The 17,083-nt window shown below is 39.6% G+C and overlaps 3 protein-coding genes across 5 annotated transcripts; 1 reads left to right on the top strand and 2 right to left on the bottom strand.

Annotated features, from left to right (window-relative positions):
- Positions 1 to 63: 63 nt before the first annotated feature.
- Positions 64 to 4,228, bottom strand: rrad (Ras-related associated with diabetes). The gene is made up of 5 exons (XM_086071599.1): positions 3,901 to 4,228; positions 3,417 to 3,807; positions 2,336 to 2,409; positions 2,042 to 2,246; positions 64 to 883 (listed from the first exon to the last, which is right to left on the bottom strand). The coding sequence occupies exons 2-5, from the start codon at positions 3,790 to 3,792 to the stop codon at positions 606 to 608; spliced, it is 933 nt and encodes a 310-aa protein (XP_085927725.1). The 5' UTR covers positions 3,793 to 3,807; positions 3,901 to 4,228; the 3' UTR covers positions 64 to 605.
- A 987-nt stretch (positions 4,229 to 5,215) lies between these two features.
- Positions 5,216 to 7,313, bottom strand: LOC147176727 (ATP synthase F(0) complex subunit C3, mitochondrial-like). The gene is made up of 5 exons (XM_086071967.1): positions 7,243 to 7,313; positions 6,865 to 6,956; positions 6,294 to 6,365; positions 5,692 to 5,891; positions 5,216 to 5,554 (listed from the first exon to the last, which is right to left on the bottom strand). Exons 2-5 carry the CDS (start codon positions 6,901 to 6,903, stop codon positions 5,440 to 5,442), a joined length of 426 nt encoding a protein of 141 aa, XP_085928093.1. The 5' UTR covers positions 6,904 to 6,956; positions 7,243 to 7,313; the 3' UTR covers positions 5,216 to 5,439.
- A 325-nt stretch (positions 7,314 to 7,638) lies between these two features.
- On the top strand, positions 7,639 to 16,410 carry nsun3 (NOP2/Sun RNA methyltransferase 3). 3 transcript variants are annotated; one of them, XM_086071966.1, is made up of 7 exons: positions 7,639 to 7,851; positions 9,021 to 9,127; positions 9,207 to 9,706; positions 10,975 to 11,129; positions 12,198 to 12,319; positions 13,554 to 13,746; positions 16,010 to 16,410. In XM_086071966.1, exons 1-7 carry the CDS (start codon positions 7,705 to 7,707, stop codon positions 16,088 to 16,090), a joined length of 1,305 nt encoding a protein of 434 aa, XP_085928092.1. In that variant the 5' UTR covers positions 7,639 to 7,704; the 3' UTR covers positions 16,091 to 16,410. The 3 variants fall into 3 exon arrangements, with proteins under 3 accessions (XP_085928092.1, XP_085928090.1, XP_085928091.1); XM_086071964.1 differs by lacking the exon at positions 16,010 to 16,410 and having other exon boundaries at positions 13,554 to 15,851; XM_086071965.1 differs by lacking the exon at positions 16,010 to 16,410 and having other exon boundaries at positions 9,024 to 9,127; positions 13,554 to 15,851.
- The last annotated feature ends 673 nt before the right edge of the window (positions 16,411 to 17,083 follow it).

The following is a 17,083-nucleotide window of genomic DNA, read 5'->3' on the forward strand; positions in this document are numbered from 1 at the left end:
CCAGAGGAAAAACAAGAGAGTGTTTTTTTTTTTTCATTTGAAATTTATTGAAAAAAACGCAATTATCCAAAAACAAAGAAAACTTGAATGTCTACAAGACAAATATAACGTATTGCTTCACAAACGGAACTCAGTGTTGTCGTTATTTCTCTCAGCGCTGCAGCTGCGTTTAACTTGTCAGAGGCACGAACCTGCGTAGCGCCCTTCAAGTAAATGCCACTCCAGACTACATGTGACGCTTAATGTCCTTGAGCATAATGAGATGTATGTATGTTTAATTCTTACAATCGCTCCCTTCCAGTAAAATAGGAAAGGCCATATTTGCAATCTCTCAATTTCTCATTCGTGACTGCAACATTTGACGGCGGACAAAAGGAAATAAATACGCAAAGCTTCATGCACGTGAACACCAATAAACATGATATGACAAGTTTTCTATTAACCAAGACTTCTTTTTTTTTTTTTGGTGTCTGAAAATCAAAAATATATTTCTGTACAGCTCAATGAGTCCATTTTAGTGTTCAAATAAAAAACACACAGCGTTGGGTCTTCAGAGGCCAAAGAAAAGAAGGAAAAAAAAAAGTCCTTGTATCCAATCTGGTTTCTCAAAGAACCGTGAGGTCGTGGCAGGATTTGGACTTCTGCCGAAAAGCCATCTTCTTATTCTTGCGTGCGACCATGCGGCCCAGGAATCTTTTGGCTTTCTTGCTGATGCTTTCTCTGCGCCTGCAGTTGGCCATGCGTCGGGCGTTCTCCTCTTTGCTGTCCTTCCTCAGGCGGATTTGCCTGACGATGCCCTCAAACAGGTCCCGCACGTTGTGGTGGAGGGAGGCTGACGTCTCAATGAACTTGCAGTCAAACACCACTGCGCAAGCACTTCCCTCTGGAATAGCAATGAAGGGGGGGGGGGGGACATGTACGTTTAGTTCCAAGAAAATAACTCAATGAGTGGTTGTGGTTTTGTAACTCTTCTTTTAAATGTAAACATTTGCATTGGCCTTAATGGGAACAATTTGTCCAGACCTGAATCAAGTGAGATTTGCTCATCGAACCCTCAAATGATTAACATGGACTTCCTGTTTAATATTGCTTACTAGTCGGCCTATACGTAGCTCAGTGGTTCTTTACCTGGGTTCGATCGAACCCCGGGGGTTCCGTGAGTCACTTTCAGGGGTTTGCCGGCCCTGCTTGGCCATCATTGGTTGCAGGTGATCACACTACATGTATATCGGAACGTAAGGTGTTCCACAGGGTTCAATTCTGGGGCCTCTGCTGTTTTCATTGTTTCTGCTGCCCCTGGGTTCCATAGCGGCGCTTTGTTTTGAATATAGAGTTGAGTCGAATTGAATGATGGGATTCAGCGTCCTATTTGCATGATTTGCAATGCTAACTTTAGCAATTCTAGTCCAGCGCAACTAGCTCGCTAGCAAAACCAAAGGTGTACTTTCTGAAGCTGCTAAATGAAAAGGCTACTCTCCCTGTTTATTTTGGTCACCAGTAAATCCTAACCCCTTGAATTTGAAGGAAAAAAAACTATTAAAAAAAGGGTTCAGTGAATGCACATATGAGGTTTAGCATCTCCAACAAGGCTAAATTGGAAGTTAACCCCCCAATTTTTTTCCCTTCAAAATATGTTCTATATGGTCTAAATATGTTATTCTGGTTAATATTAGTGGAATTGGAAAATAAGTTTAGCAGCAAAATCCAGCCGTTTTTATCCATCTGAGGGGGGCGGCCATTTTGCCACTTGCTGCCAAGTGAAAATGACATCACAGTTGCTCAGGTCTCAGGTAACAACCAATCATAGCTGAGCTTCAGAAAACAGGTGAGCTGTGATTGGCCGTTGCCTGAGCAACTGTGATGTCATCTTCAGTCGACAGCAAGTGGCAAAATGGCCGCCTCCTGAGATGGATAAAACTGGCTGGATTTTTTTCATAACTCATATTCCACAAATAACATATTATTGTCAAGAAAAGTTCAAGGTTGACATCCACTTTAAGAACTTTAAGAACCACTAACATTGTTAATTTTACCGACTTACCATCGACTGACACTTCTCTGGACCGCACCAGGTCACTCTTGTTGCCCACGAGGATGATGGGAATATCCTCAGACTGTCTGGCCCGGCGCAGCTGAATCCGCAGCTCTGACGCCTTCTCGAAGCTTGATTTGTCCGTCACTGAATACACGATGATGTAAGCGTCGCCCATCCTCATGCACTGCTCTTTCAGCCACTGGCTGTTATCCTTCATAGCCACAAAAGATTGCACTTGTCAGCTTTGCGCGGTGATGGTGGATATGAATTTGTGTAAGCGGAAATGATCATGAAGCTCACCTGTTCCCAGATGTCATACAGGATGATGGCTGATTCCTCTTCATCCACCACAATAGATCTATCGTAAGTGTTTCCTGAAAGGGAGGAAATAAATATGTTACACCAAAACAGTCTATTTAGCCTTTTTTTTCCCCCCCTGCAATGTATGTTTTTGGAGGCAATGACAGCTGGTTATGGCCTGGCCTGTGAGCACAAATTTTGCTTCGTGTTATACACTACAGTGATGTGTTTGCGACAGCTGAGAGCAGCCCTGGTGCCTGGCTGGAGATGGAAATAGCAATAATCAATATGTGTACACTCTTGCGTGCGGAAATAAGAAACCAATCCATCAGAGCAAATTTGCCATCGCGGATTCACACAACTGTTAGATGCATCCATCCAACCGTCCATTTGAGCACTTATCATGTTTAAGGATAACGGAGATGGAGCCTATCTCAGCTGAAAGGCAGTCAGAAGAAAATAAGAGAATATTTTTGTATGTATGTATGTATTTTTTTTTTTATTATGTTAGTTTTATTTCTTATTTTTATTTGATTTTAATATTTTCAGAAGAAAATAAGAGACCAAACGCAAGACTCTGGACATTTTGACAATTTAATTTCCTGCAAATTCTAATTAACAAGATTGGCTGATTTACAGAATATTTTTTTCCATTCATTTTATTAGACGTCTCCTGTACATTGTATTGAAAAAAGCAATTCTGTACAGACAGAAAGCTAACACTAATTCACACCTTCACTGAGTGTGACCTGACTTTTTTTTTTTTTTTACTGAGAGAGCTCAGTATTGTTCATTCAGTAATTTTACCGATGCGACATGTCATCATCACTGCTCTCTCTCTTTTTTTATTTTTTATTTTATTTTGTATGTGCATGTGTGACCTGACCTAATGGATGCATTGAAGTCAGACGAGTGAACCACTATACAAATAGCCTATACCTTCCAAACCACTGCGCTTATATCAGAACTCCATAACCCTCTAGCAAAAAAATTTGAATAGTATATGAATTGACCTTTGGTGACACAAAGGGCATGACCGTGAAATGGTTGATGACTCATCCCTCTGCATGCCATCATGTACCTGCTTCATCGCAGTCGTGGCCGGCGTCCTCCACTCCGCCGAAGACGCGCGCCAGGCTCGACTTGCCCACGCCGTGCTCGCCGAGGAGAACCACCTTGTGCACCTGCGAGTCCGGGTCGCTGCCGGTGGAGATGACCGAGTCGGAAGAGTCGGAGGCGCAGCTGCCCCGGTGCTGCTCGTTCTGGGAGTGGGAGGTGCAGCGCAGCAGCTTGGACAGCTCGTCGCTTTGTCCGTTTGGAAGGACTGCGGCGGCGCGCAGGTCCCTGTCGTCCACCGGCATGCTTCTCCGGTGCAGGTGGGTCATGTTCATGGGGAAGGGTGTGCTGCCTCTCCTCTTGTCCATGCTCCGCAGTTTGTCGCTCTTGTTCAAAGTCATCGCTGTTAAGAGGACCTGTGGATACATCGAGCGATTCTTTAGAGTGGTGTAATCCGGTTTTTCCACAATTGTCTTAATTAAAACTAAATAATGTATCAAATCACTTACTAGGTGATGCCAATAAATCCGACGAAGTCCGCTCCAGTAATCCCGCAGTAGTGTCTTTCTTTCACTGGCAGCCGCTCATCTTATTTATACAGAAGCGAATGTGACGTCACAGGGAATCGCGGTCCATGCTTATTATAGTAGTGCGTAATGGCACCATCACCGGAGCGGAGGGGGCCGACTGGAAGAGCGGAGGAATTTCCCTTCCGTAAAGCCAAATGGAGCATCCTACTCCTACGAGGATATTTGTGAAGGGAAAGCCCACTAAAAGCTAGACGATATAAATATTTAATTTTCGAGGTAAATTTAGAGATCGCTGAGCGGCATCTCCTCGTCGTGCTGGCAGTTCATAAAACGCAATGTGCACGTGAGTCATCCGTGCTCTCTTCTCGGCATATCAACAATGGCAACAAAAACAGGCATTATCAGATCGGGTTAAGAACAAAACAACTGCGCAGTGTTTGCATATGTCAAATCAGAACATCTGTTTGCTAATTATTGCCAAATATTACGTTTGGCTGTCTACTCATTCACAACAGCTGCATGATTGATCAAACAGAAAAAAAATGTATTAAAAAAATCGGCCTTTACAAAAAAATAATGCTAAATTTAAATGGACACCATCAATGCTATTGTTGCGTTTGTAATTCGCAGTGACGTACAATGGCAGTGAGTGTGCCACACGAATCCCATTTTACTTATTCTATTTAGCTGCATAAGAGAGGCAAAATCCAAATTTCTCATGTCATGCAATTCTACTGTCATAATCCAGCAGGCTAAGATTTATATTTTTAACATCTTCCTGACGGTGAGCTCAAAGGTAGAATATTTGATGGATCTCGTTTTTCTGGTATACCTAATGTTTCGGCTCGTGAGAATACGTCATCGTTTTGTGTTTTTCTGTTACTGTACTTTACCACTGAGAACCGGTTTGGTGAATGGCTTACTATCAAGTGTGAGCTGTTGCTTCCCTCTTGTGGCAACATGATGTACTGCAAGCCATGCCAACGTGCTGCCAATCATTTCTAACTTTACTATTATTATTTTTAAGTGACACAATGGAATTAGTGGCAATGAAGTAGCTCTAAGTAACCTAACGTTGATGCAAATATGACTATTGGACATGAAGTGTACTTGCATTTCATGTATTATGAGATCTCTAACACGAATTTGATTCAACTTCCATAACAATTTTACAAGTTCTTTAAACACCTGCAGATGATTTGCTATCTGCTGGAAGAATAATAGAACTCAAATGAAAGACCATGTGTTAATCTTGAAATATCTCAAACACACCAATTAAAACGCCCACACCGAGTTCACAGACTCCATGTTTTCTTTTATGTGATCTTTAACAAAAACATTTGATTAAATATACAATATAATAGCAAAAACCATTAAAAATGGTTGGTTTGCCAACTGTTCACAATCATTACAGACAAGGAGGACTAAGCACCATGATTGTACCATACATGGACGTGCAGACTGCTCATTCTTGGTATCGTTGTGACACGTCCCTGGCTGCAGATATCTGGAAATGGGTTACATGGCAAACAGAATGAGGAACGCCACCATCAGACAGAAGAGACCCATGGCCTCGGAAAGAGCAAAGCCCAGGATGGCGTAGGAGAACAACTGTTGCTTCAGAGAAGGGTTCCTGTGGAGAAAAATATGCAGAATTGACATATTAAGACGAGAAAAAAAAAACATCCTCCATCTTTCTTTACACATTCCAAAATATAAATAATCCATGCAAACTGTTAAATATATATATTTTTTTATATTTTGTCTTACCTGGCATAGCCAATGATGAGGCTACCAAACACTGTCCCAATACCGGCTCCAGATCCGGCCACTCCCACAGTGGCAGCTCCAGCTCCAATGAACTTGGCAGCAGTGTCGATGTCACGGCTTACAGCGCTGGTCTGAAATCCACGCAGCGCCACCTGCTGCTGGGAAGCGGCGATTCCCTGTGGTGGGAGGAGTCCAGCAGTCTAGGAAATAATAGACATGCAATTAGCTAGCGCCGAGACCTCAAATATGAAAAGTTTAATATTTCAATAATACAAAACCAGGGTGATATGGATTTTCAAAAAAAAAATTCTTATCAGGCTAGCAGATTTTTCAATAAATAAAAATTACAAATAAAAATTGTAATTTACAAACAAAACTCAATGTTTTTAACCTAGCTATGATCCCATGATGACCCTTACAAGTTCTCAAAAGTAACAGAAGAATTTCCACTTAAAGGACAACCATTCCGAAGCACTTAAGCAAAAGGTGCTGCAAATTGTTTGGAAAGTGTTCCAATTGGTTACTCTGAATTTTGAACACCAAATCCCATCTGACAAAAATGACATTAACCCAACAAACGTTCTATGTTGTCTGCTGCTCACCTCTGCCCTCTTGGCATCTGACACGACAGCTGCTGACAGCGGCCTGTAAAGACCCCGAGATCCTGCACGGACCTATATATATAAAAAAAAAAGGGAACAAAAAATGGTATTGTTTATTAAATCAGTGCTCAAATACAATCATAACCCCACTGCGATCAATAGTCACCAAAATGTATGTGGACATCTCTACGTGTGTCTACTTCCACCTCTGAAATTATTTGGCCAACCTGTTCACTATTTTGGATGTTATGACCTTAAGCTTTTTCAGCATGAAGTGGCATAAGTTATCGTGAGTGCCAACGGAGATGAAGATAATAATGTCCATAAAACCCCAAATTATTAATACGATCATTAAATTTGAAGTTGTTGAAGGTGGAAGTGGTTGTCCTCATCCATTTTGGTTTCGTCGTCCTTGTTCACACAGGCTAACTTTTTAGCAAAGGGTCAATGCCAGAGCAACACTACGAGCAAGTGCTAACAACATCAAACTAATGCAGTAGTAAATAACTAAAAACGACTCATTCACGTGTACACGTTGTCATTTATTTCCATGCACTTTGTGTAGCCTCACCAGAGAGGGCGTTGAAACGAATTTAGCGCAGGCATACATCACGACAGGACGTCCTAGTTGGGTCAAGTGCCGGAGCTGGAGAAGATTAAGATCTGTGCGATGACAAACAAAATCCATATAAAAAAAACATCACAAGGTGCACATTCATTGAGACGGCGAATGTCTGCAACAATTTAGGTATGAACAACGCAAGTACAGAATGCACACAAGTAAGGTCAGCGTATAGGTGCAATCGAAAAGGTGGCTATCAAAATCAAGCTAGTGGAACACAACAGAATAATGTCGCATGTTTAAAATCAATATGTAGCGCAGAGGCGACGCATACTGTTTCTAAATCATAATTTAAAACGCTGTATGGCAGAAGAGATTAGCCCTTACCGGTGACGGGTGGAGGTCGAAAGCACGAGAGGATTGCACATGCGCAAAGTCCCTTTAGGATTTACTTCCGGTGTTATTGGTGATCTATAAAGTACGCGCATGCGCGTCAACAATGTAAACCTAACCGCCATCTTGAACCGGGAGCCCCCGGCCAGTTCTTGCTCCCCCCCCCCTTTTTTTTTTTGCACCAACGTAACTCGTTGATTATTTTCTGACTTTGACACAAATTGTTAAAATATACACGTGGGTCTCATGCATCTAAATTTGGACAGATTTTCAAATGACTATGAAACACTGACTAATCGTAGCCATACTTCATACTCCTGTCCACATTTCGGCGCTATCCACTCTAAAAGTGCATACCAACAACCAGCCTTTAACGTAGAACAAGAAACAGTGACATTACCCATGCTTGATGTAAACTATTTTGTTGAAATTCACTCCTGAGCTTCTGAGGTCTTCATGACATGGAGTATTCAAATGTTTCCATTTCCAGTTTACCTACGGAGGACATTAACAGACAGAAGTGGGAAGCTAACACCGAGACGTCTATGTTCGTCAGTTGATCACGATGCTGTTCTAAAACACAAGCCAAAACAAGCATCACAGGTAAAACAAATTAAAATAAATCACCGACTGTCAATATTACTGTCATTATTTTATGAACCAACGGTTTATTCTCGCTCTCCATTTATTCAATTATATACAAAAGAGAAGAATATATTTATTAATTTCAAGCGTGTCTCCGCGATATATATAATTATATATATATATATTATAAATATTATTAACTGTCAGCGTGTACATGTCGCGTTTCAGACAGTGTCCAGCACGTGTCGCCACTGCATTACTCATTGAAAACTGTAAAAGTAAAAACTGACATGAATAACCAGTACGTAAAAAAAAAAAAATACATCTTCTTCAAATATTTATTATTATCATTATTAATTGTAGATATACCATTACTTTTAGTTTTTTGACTGTAGGACAGACTGTCAGGTGCACAATGACATAATATTTTATAATGCTAATAACAGAATGAAAGAAACGAACTGAAGTATAACATTATTTTGTGTGTTTTTTTTGTTTTTGTTTTGATGGCTCTGCATCACACACTGAGCTGTTACTTACTAATATTTTAATAGATTTAAAAAAAATGTTTGGCAAAGCCCCTTTTTTACTTCTTAATCTGTGGTTCTCAAACTTTTCACATTTCCTTAATAATTCCAGGTACATCTGTTAAAACCAGCATCTGCATTTAAATACTGTTCAAGCAAACATTTAGACAATGATTCAGTTTAATTGCATTGAAAATATAGTTTAATAAAAATTGTGCCCCCCCCCCCCCCCCCAAAATCTAAACAGTTAAAAATGAAATCCAACTGGATTAAGTACACCTGACCTGCATTTAGTATTTCGGCAGTGATTATTTTGCATACCACTAGAGGGAGCCTGCATACCAGTGGCCTGGTACTAGTACAAAATTTAAAGAATGTCAGCATGAGATGTAGCTTGCATAATAATAGTGTCCACTTGTCAGTTTATGTAAATGTACTTTGGCCTTAAACACAAAATACCTGTCTGTCCTTGGAGGAGAATTTTCTGAATGTCAAAATATTTACTTGTCTCCTCCTGGTAGGGGATCAAATAAGGTTACGCGGATGGATGACTCATCCCCGACTATAAACATTCCGAGTGCTATTCCTATGGGATGCTGCTAGTCAATTCCATCTATGATGATATCTCTAAAAAAGAAACTTTTGGCATTCTGTTCATAGCAGGTACTCAGAAGAAATAACAAACAAAGATCGTCATGCCAGCTAATTCTGGACCATTTTGACCATCAGTACAGTGACGAGCTCGGGGACTTGTGGACATCTGTGAGGTCAGTATAGTTGTCGATATTAATGCATTTATTTTTATTGCCTGTATCTTTGCTTACTGGTACTATTTCTGTTTCACAGATCTGTGCTGCTTGACCCTCCTTCTTGGCAGTACGGGGTATTGCTCAATCGCTTTACTGTAGTGACAGACATCAAGCGTGTCCTCTTGTCAAAAGGCTTTTCCACTCTACTGCCTCAGAAAGAATCCCTGACATCGCCTGGTGTTTTGCGCACCGTGTTCACTGCTGAATGTCAAACGTCCAAAGAGTCTCTCGCCAAATGTCCAAGTGCTGACTCCCATCTCCAGCTTGACGACAGCTCTCCAGCTCCCATTCAGCAGGCTCAATCAGAAGCCGGCTTCAGTCCGCCCTCGTCGCCACTGCAGTGTTATATCCACCGCCATCCGCTGCGTTTTCCATCGCAGGCTCACAGGCCCGGCCAACTGAAGCAGTACTACCTCCTCAACGCCGCCTCCTTGCTCCCAGTGCTCGCTTTGCAAGTCCGAGATGGAGAGAAGGTTTTGGATCTTTGCGCCGCTCCCGGGGGCAAAGCTTTCGCTATAATGCAGTGTGCTACCCCAGGTGACTCTGCTTTACTTAAGCGTCCTTTTAAGAATTAATCCTCAAACACAGCTGCGCAACTTTAGTGCAGCACAGTTTGTTCACTTAATTTGGGATTCATAAGTCATATGCGGTATCTGGCCCAGCTAAGAAAAACATAAGCAATTTGAGGATTACTGTTTTGTTTTTCTTGACACGTAGTATCTCATTAAATTGGAATGTTGGGGGAATATTTATTCCATTATTCCATTCCATTGAAGAAGTGAGACTAATGTCAAACATAGATTCATTATACACGTGAGAAAATACTTTAGATTTTTTTCATATAATTTTTTTTTACTATTGTGAGTTTTAAATTGCACTTTTAGAAATAGCGATTTAAAATCGACATTCACACGCAATTTATGGAAAAATTGCGTGTGAATGCTGTAAAACGGAATAAAAAAACATTGAAGCAAATGGAATAATTTGGAATGATAGTGAATGACATGGGATGAGCTGGATATGTTGACTTTGGAATAGTTTTAATTGCTTAATATACGTGGAAACTGGAGGTCAATATGTAAATATTTGGGGCTTTAGAAAATTAGAATCAGCCAAGCAACGTTGAGAGAGGAGTGAGTAATGTAGAATATGTCCTAATATGGCAATCTTTTGTGGTTAAAGAAAGATCAAATGTTTGGTATTGCAAAATTTTGGCATGTTGAAAATTGTTCATAAGGTGAATTGGATAAACAGAATGATTTAAATTTCAAATAGGAACACTGAATCTGGTTGTGTGACTGTACCAATCGAAGTGAATGGTAAATATGCATTGGATGGGAATTTGGCATCCGTTGGAATGAATAGTACATTTTTAGGTGAAAAATGGTAAATTATGGTAAAACGGTGAATTTTTGGAATGGAAAAAAAAATGGAAGCACTCAGGCCAGAATTTTTGGGATATGTTGAAATTGTAATGATGTGAATCGGATGAATTATGAGGAAGGAGAAGGGCGTAAAAAAAAAGGCCTTCAGCCATCACACAATTATTAAAAACACAATCATTAAATATTTATTTAGTTATTTATTTATATTCATAAATATAATCTACTTAACAGTTTTACATTTTTAACTACACCTGAAATAAATTATGTTACACATTATTCTAATGTATTGAGTTTTTCCTGTATATAAATATAATTGGAGTGAACCTAACGCCACATCATCCTACCTTTACCGGAATAGCGATTTTTCTTTTCATTTCTGAAGCATTTATTTAAATGTTTTTATTATAATTGTGTTTCCAGCATTCCTTTGCTGTAATGAACCCGATCGTCACAGACACGACAGACTGACTAAAACCTTGGAGTCTTTCCTGCCGCGCTCATTGAGCAGCAGAGTGGTCGTCTCGGCCCAGGATGGACGGTCCTTTGGGCAAAGGGAGCCGGGGATTTATGACAAAGTAAGCAAAAAACTGCTGTTATGTTTGTATTTTGCATGAAGGTAGTGTTTCATTGTACAAGTAGATTTTCTTTTTCTTCTTTTTTTTTTAGAAAAATAAGAGCAACCAAGTATAAAGTCAGTATTATAAATGATATGTACAATGAGACTGATAATCAGAGAAGATATATTTGATCATATATTATTTTTTTGCATTTTATTTTATAATATAAATTTACCCATCAAGGTAAATTCAGAATTCAGTGCTGCATATTTTTGTTTCAAACTACGCACAGGACTGGACTTAACATGCAAAGAGAGAATTATGGTTATTATTGTTATTAGGAACAGTATTGTGACATTTTCTTGACCTTTGGCTACATATTTAGTTTTTGACTCGGAAGATATTAATACAAGAAATGTCTGTCAGACAATGCATTGTAATTTAAAATCCCCACAAAACAGTACCACACAAATATTTAAATGATCGTCCTGTGGTTTTTCTTTTTTAAGACAAAAGAAAAAAAAGAAAAACCACAGGACCATATAGTTATGTAGACAAGATGATTTTTTTTTTTTTGCCATATTTAAATTATGTTAGTTTCAAATATATAAACATTTGTAATGTTCACTGATGATATACATTTATTTTGCTATGGTGATAACATGAAAGAACTAATAAGAACTGTAGAAAAGGAATTGATCAAGTTAAAAAAAAATTGCTTGATTGTAATAAGTTTAATAATCAGCCTTATTTTTTTTCTAAAGGCAGACTTTTGCACCTTTGTTGGATTATTATATAATTTCGAGGTATATTGATTGCAAAGGTCTTGCAGAGAAATGTATCATCAGAATGTTGCATGAGATTGCATTTACTAAGGATACAGATCAGAGTAAAAAAAAAAAAAAAGAAGAAGAAGTGGGCCAGTGGCAGGATAAATGTGTTGGATGGGTTCTGATTGGGTACGGGGTGTCATATCTTTTCATGTCTGCGAACAGAGCGTGGCTTTGAGCAAACCAATGGAAAAGCTGGATTAGCAACGGAGCATGAACAACATCTCACTTGCATATGTCGCTGTGTGTGTGACAGGTCCTGGTTGACGCTCCATGCTCCAATGACAGGAGCTGGCTGTTCTCGTCTGCTGGCCAGCAGGTGGAACAGAGGTTAAGGGAGAGAGGCAGGCTGCCGCAGCTCCAGGTCCAACTTCTACGGCAAGTCAAAATGTCTCCCGAGTCTTTGAAGAATTGATTTCCAGGACAAAGGTTGTACTTTTGTAACTAACTACTTATTTGCTTTGGTCCAAATGACAAATCATGTACCTGAATGCCCGTGAATCCCTCAGGAAGAAGGATTTGGTGAAGGGTGATCGAGGGAAATTACGTTTGAGTCACTCAATTGCAATCACTGGCCATTAGGTTAATCAAAATAATTAGAAACACGTCAGAGAGGTCATAATTTAACGTAATGTGTTTATTATTGAAGTTGAATCTTGCAGTGCTGTGCAACTGCACTGCATCATATTGAGAGTTTTTGAAATATTAATCAATGAGTCAGAATATTAGAAACAGCTCTCAGCCTGATGTTTTGCAGTAATACATACTGGACATAATATTATTAAAATACATAATACAAAATCCACTTTTAAAGATCACGGGTATCCCACAGGGTTCAATCCTTGGTCCAGTTCTGTTTTGTCTCTATACCATCTGTGTGCCACGGCTACGAGGTCATTATGTATGCAGATGATTCTGTGATTTTTTTATGAAGGGTCCTGACCATTAGGTTGCTACACACATTACAAAGGTCATGATAAACGTTTCCAACTGGCTAACTGTCATTTACAACTTAACTCCTACAAAACTGTTGCTATGTTGTTGTTGTTTTTTAACTAAAACAAATAAATCACTCATAGAATCTGATATTTGCATTTCTGAGCAGAAAATGCAAATTGTAAAAGAATATAAATATTTGGACACTATGTTTGACCAATCTCACTTTTAAACATCACATTGCTAAAGTAAATACAATCCTCAAATTTTTACTTACAAATTTTAGGCATCTTAGAATTCACATGCCGGCAGAAGCTGCCCAAATGTGCATGTTTTCCCTTTGAATATCTCTTATTAAATATTGTCTACCCACTTGGCCCACTGCAAATTCATTCCTCAATCTAAATAGGCTGCTAAGCTGGAAAAAAACCTCGTTATTTTTAAAGATTGTTGTCACCCAACGTTGTCCGTCTTCAACAAACAAACAGAAAAATAAATAAATAATAATAGACATCGGAAAATGAATACCACTCTGAGTCTTATTATCCACTTATATCGGATCGTATTAGATGTACAGTATGCGATCCTATGGTTGGTAAGCATAGTATAAAATGTTGTAAAAAGTTTGTTGTCAGACTATTTGTCTTGAAGTGCACTGTTGATCCTCTCCCTGCAGGTCCGCGCTGTCAGCAGTGCGTCCAGGGGGCTTTGTGGTCTATTCAACATGCACCATGTCCAGCGCAGAGAACTTTGCCGTGGTCGAGGCTGTGCTCAAAGACTGTCCTGAAGCTGAACCCGAGGACCTCTGGGAGGAGATTGCTCTTCCCTTATCGAGCTACTTCACATTTAGCCCTGCTCACCGTGAACCGGTACCTAACACCCAATCTCTGCAGCCACAGTTTGGCCGCGTGTCCTCGTATGACCGCAAACTGGGCATCCTTGTCGTCCCGCAGCCTTGTAAAACCTGGGGGCCAATGTTTTTGTCTCGGCTTAGAAAGAGGAAATGATTTGTCTTCGGTAGAACGTTTTTATGTTATTACATTTTATGCTTTCTTAAAAGCAATTTTTTTGCCATCCAATTTTACTAGCAAGTTCCAATTTTGCACAAAACAATTTTTCATTATTTTAAGGTTAGTCAATAATTTAGAGAAGCTGTTGCATGTATTCCCTTTTCTTTCAATTAAAAGTAAGACGCAGTTACAGAAAATAAATGGAGATTTCCTTTTGTTTGCAGCTTTTGATCATTCAACCCAATTTAAAAGGATCATTCTTAAGGGTTGTGAGCCTTTAGTCAGGAAACCGAGTTGCACTTTTATCAAAATAAAGTGGCACCAGTGCTTGCAAATATGTGAAGCCGTTCATGGGGTTTCTAAAACATGTCCTCTCGTTCTACCAGAAAATGTAAGAGCGGTAATCATGTCAAGAAGTTAAAGCTCCCCTGTGCTGTCCTACACAAAATTAGCACCACTTTTAAGTACCACTACATCAAATTATGCACCCTTCAACAAGTCATCAAGTTCTATCATCCCCCAGAAGCTCATTACCTGAATGCTGTCATGCCAGAGTGGTCAGTGCAAGTCTTAGTCGGGTAGAAATGCTCAATGTCTACTAAATGTCCTTGAATGCAGCAGCATACAACCGCCTGTGTTTTAACTTCCCAACACTAAACTGGCACCGAATAGCGTGGCCCCAAAAAAATCCTACTTTGAATAAGCACCAAATACGACACCTTTGTAGATGCCCACTACCTGATTTATGCCATTTAAAATTCATGCATTATAGCCTGCGGAAACTGAATACGAGTTTGAAAAATATGTGTGGGGGAATCTGTAATCATCTGTAATCCTTAATTCAAACAGCCTTGTAGGCATGGCTGGCTTGTGGTGATTTTTTTTATTTTTTATCTCTGCTTTCTCACTACAAATTTGGCTTGATGAGAAAATGTATTTAAAATGTTTTGTTGACTAGTAGGCTAATTAGTAGGGATATGACGATATCCCAGCGTCACGGTATGATATGAACCTCAAAATACAATAGTTAATATTGTGGGGAGGTTGGTGTTGTTGATATAAAAAAAAGTCACAATAATAACATAATATTGCTTTTGTGCATAATAACAGCAGTGACAAACAAATAGATTTGGCCAGTCATTTCATTGTCATGTCCTCATGTCTGCTTTTTAATATTGTAACATGATGATGATGTGGCAATCTTAATATATATATATATCGCTATATTGCCATTATCGTTACATCCCTGTTAATTAGTTGTAGCTTTTTTTTTTTTTTAAAGTTACCTATTTTTGTAATGAATTAAAAATGATTTGAGTTGTCTGGGCGTTTTCTAATGTTTGGATGATAAGCAGGATACAGATTTTTATGTTCCTGGTATGTAGCCTACCTAAGTGGTTGGTGCCCCAGCAATGATTTTTTTCAAAACGAAAAATGACACAGGTGATAAAGCAGGCCCTATTGAGGAAAACAATCCCCGCATCTGCTCTGTCCACCTTCAATGGGTGAACACACACTGTTGAGTACATTTCTATGGCTATTATTATTGGCTGTTCTATTTTTGCTGACCCACTTTGAAATGTAGCTGATCTCATCTAAGCATGTCTTGCGCCAAGGCAGAAGATATACGGAGATGATACGAGGCGATGAGTGAGGGTACAAAAATGGTCAGCCATCTTGCTGACCTCTGTGTGAACTCTGGTTTGTTGATGTTCCCCATGTTGCCGCGGTTCCTCGAGGGGGGAATCTCTAAGCAGCTTACCCTCCACTTCAAAGAGAGAGAATATAGGCCTGCTTTGCATAATCAGGTGGGGAACAGCTTTTTGCCAGAGAGGCAGGAATTAATTTGTGGCACCGCCAGATGCAATCATTAACACCCTAGTCATCGACAATAACGAGAGGAGGAGGGGAAATTAGAGCAGGAAACGTAGCTTGAGTTGAGAAAGCTACTAACACTCACTTGCCTTGCCAATGAAGTTAATTTGTGTTGCTCTCGATCCTTCGTATTCTCGTCTTTTGCGACAATGTAAAGGAATAGTGTAACATCTACCTCATATTAAAAGGTTTTGCGTACAGATATGCTCTTTTCTTTGCTGACCATCATTTTGTTTGACATACTTAGGACGACTTGCAAAGAAGTGGGACGCGGGTTTGGAGAAGCATTCAGAGAGAAAATGACGTTCTAAGCTGCAGTGTCAGGTAACTCAGGCTGAAATGTGGTCTAATGACCAAAGTGAGTACTTTTTGTTTATGAAACCAGGAAATAAGACACAAAGTGGGTTTAACGTGGGAAATACATTATTATGACTGACAAAAAAAATGTATACTACTGTGATTACGCTTAGTGGCCAACTTAGATCAAATTTGGGTGAAAGTGGCCCTTGATTTAAAATGCGTTTGACACCCCTGAAGTAGATGGAGCTCCGGCGTTCCTCAGTGAAAATGAAAATGTCTCTGCAGTCATTTACCAATGTGACCTTTATGTTGGAGTGCCCTAGACTGAAGCCAGTCCTTATTAAAAGGTGTTTGATTGACAGATACCATGGGAAATAACTTTTCTGAAACCAGTACTGCGCTCTTAGGTGTCACTGTTAAGTGTCATTTAGAAAATGAGGGCCCAACTCCTGCTGTGGTGAACTCAACAAAGTATCGAGTAAAGAGTGCAGAAACTTGGGCACGTTGGAAGATTAATGAAATTTGGTAGGAAAAATTTGGAGGCGGCCGAAGCCTGGTGGCGTGCACGTCTCCCTCACAGCTCTTGAGATTTGAGGATCAAATCGCAGCTCTGGCCTCTTGTGTCACACTCGGACTTTAAGCAACGTGAGAACTCACTACGCAAATTGGATACCAACATGAGAATTGATCGCCAATTGATGCCCTTTGAGATCTTTGGTGAAAGACTCAAGGCTGACTAAAATTACTGTTGGCTTGTTCAGATAAAAAAAAAAACATGATTCAATTTGATTTTTGTTTAGAAGCCAGCGAGGTTGTCTCCATGGGAATGAGACGATGTGTTTTTGGTTTGGTCAGGCTTCTTTTTCTGTCTACATCTGTTATGGAGGTGACTTTTTTTTTCTTTTCTTTTTTTTTTTAAATATGGCATATTAAAATGTATTTGTACAATATTATTCTGGCATCATTGGAAATGTAAATACTCTCAGGTGTAGTGGTGAAAAACTGCTTTGGAAGATCAATA

This window comes from Leptonotus elevatus, chromosome 3 (genome assembly GCF_054856555.1).
Source record: "Leptonotus elevatus isolate MCC_2025b chromosome 3, RoL_Lele_1.0, whole genome shotgun sequence".
Lineage (NCBI taxonomy): Eukaryota > Metazoa > Chordata > Actinopteri > Syngnathiformes > Syngnathidae > Leptonotus > Leptonotus elevatus.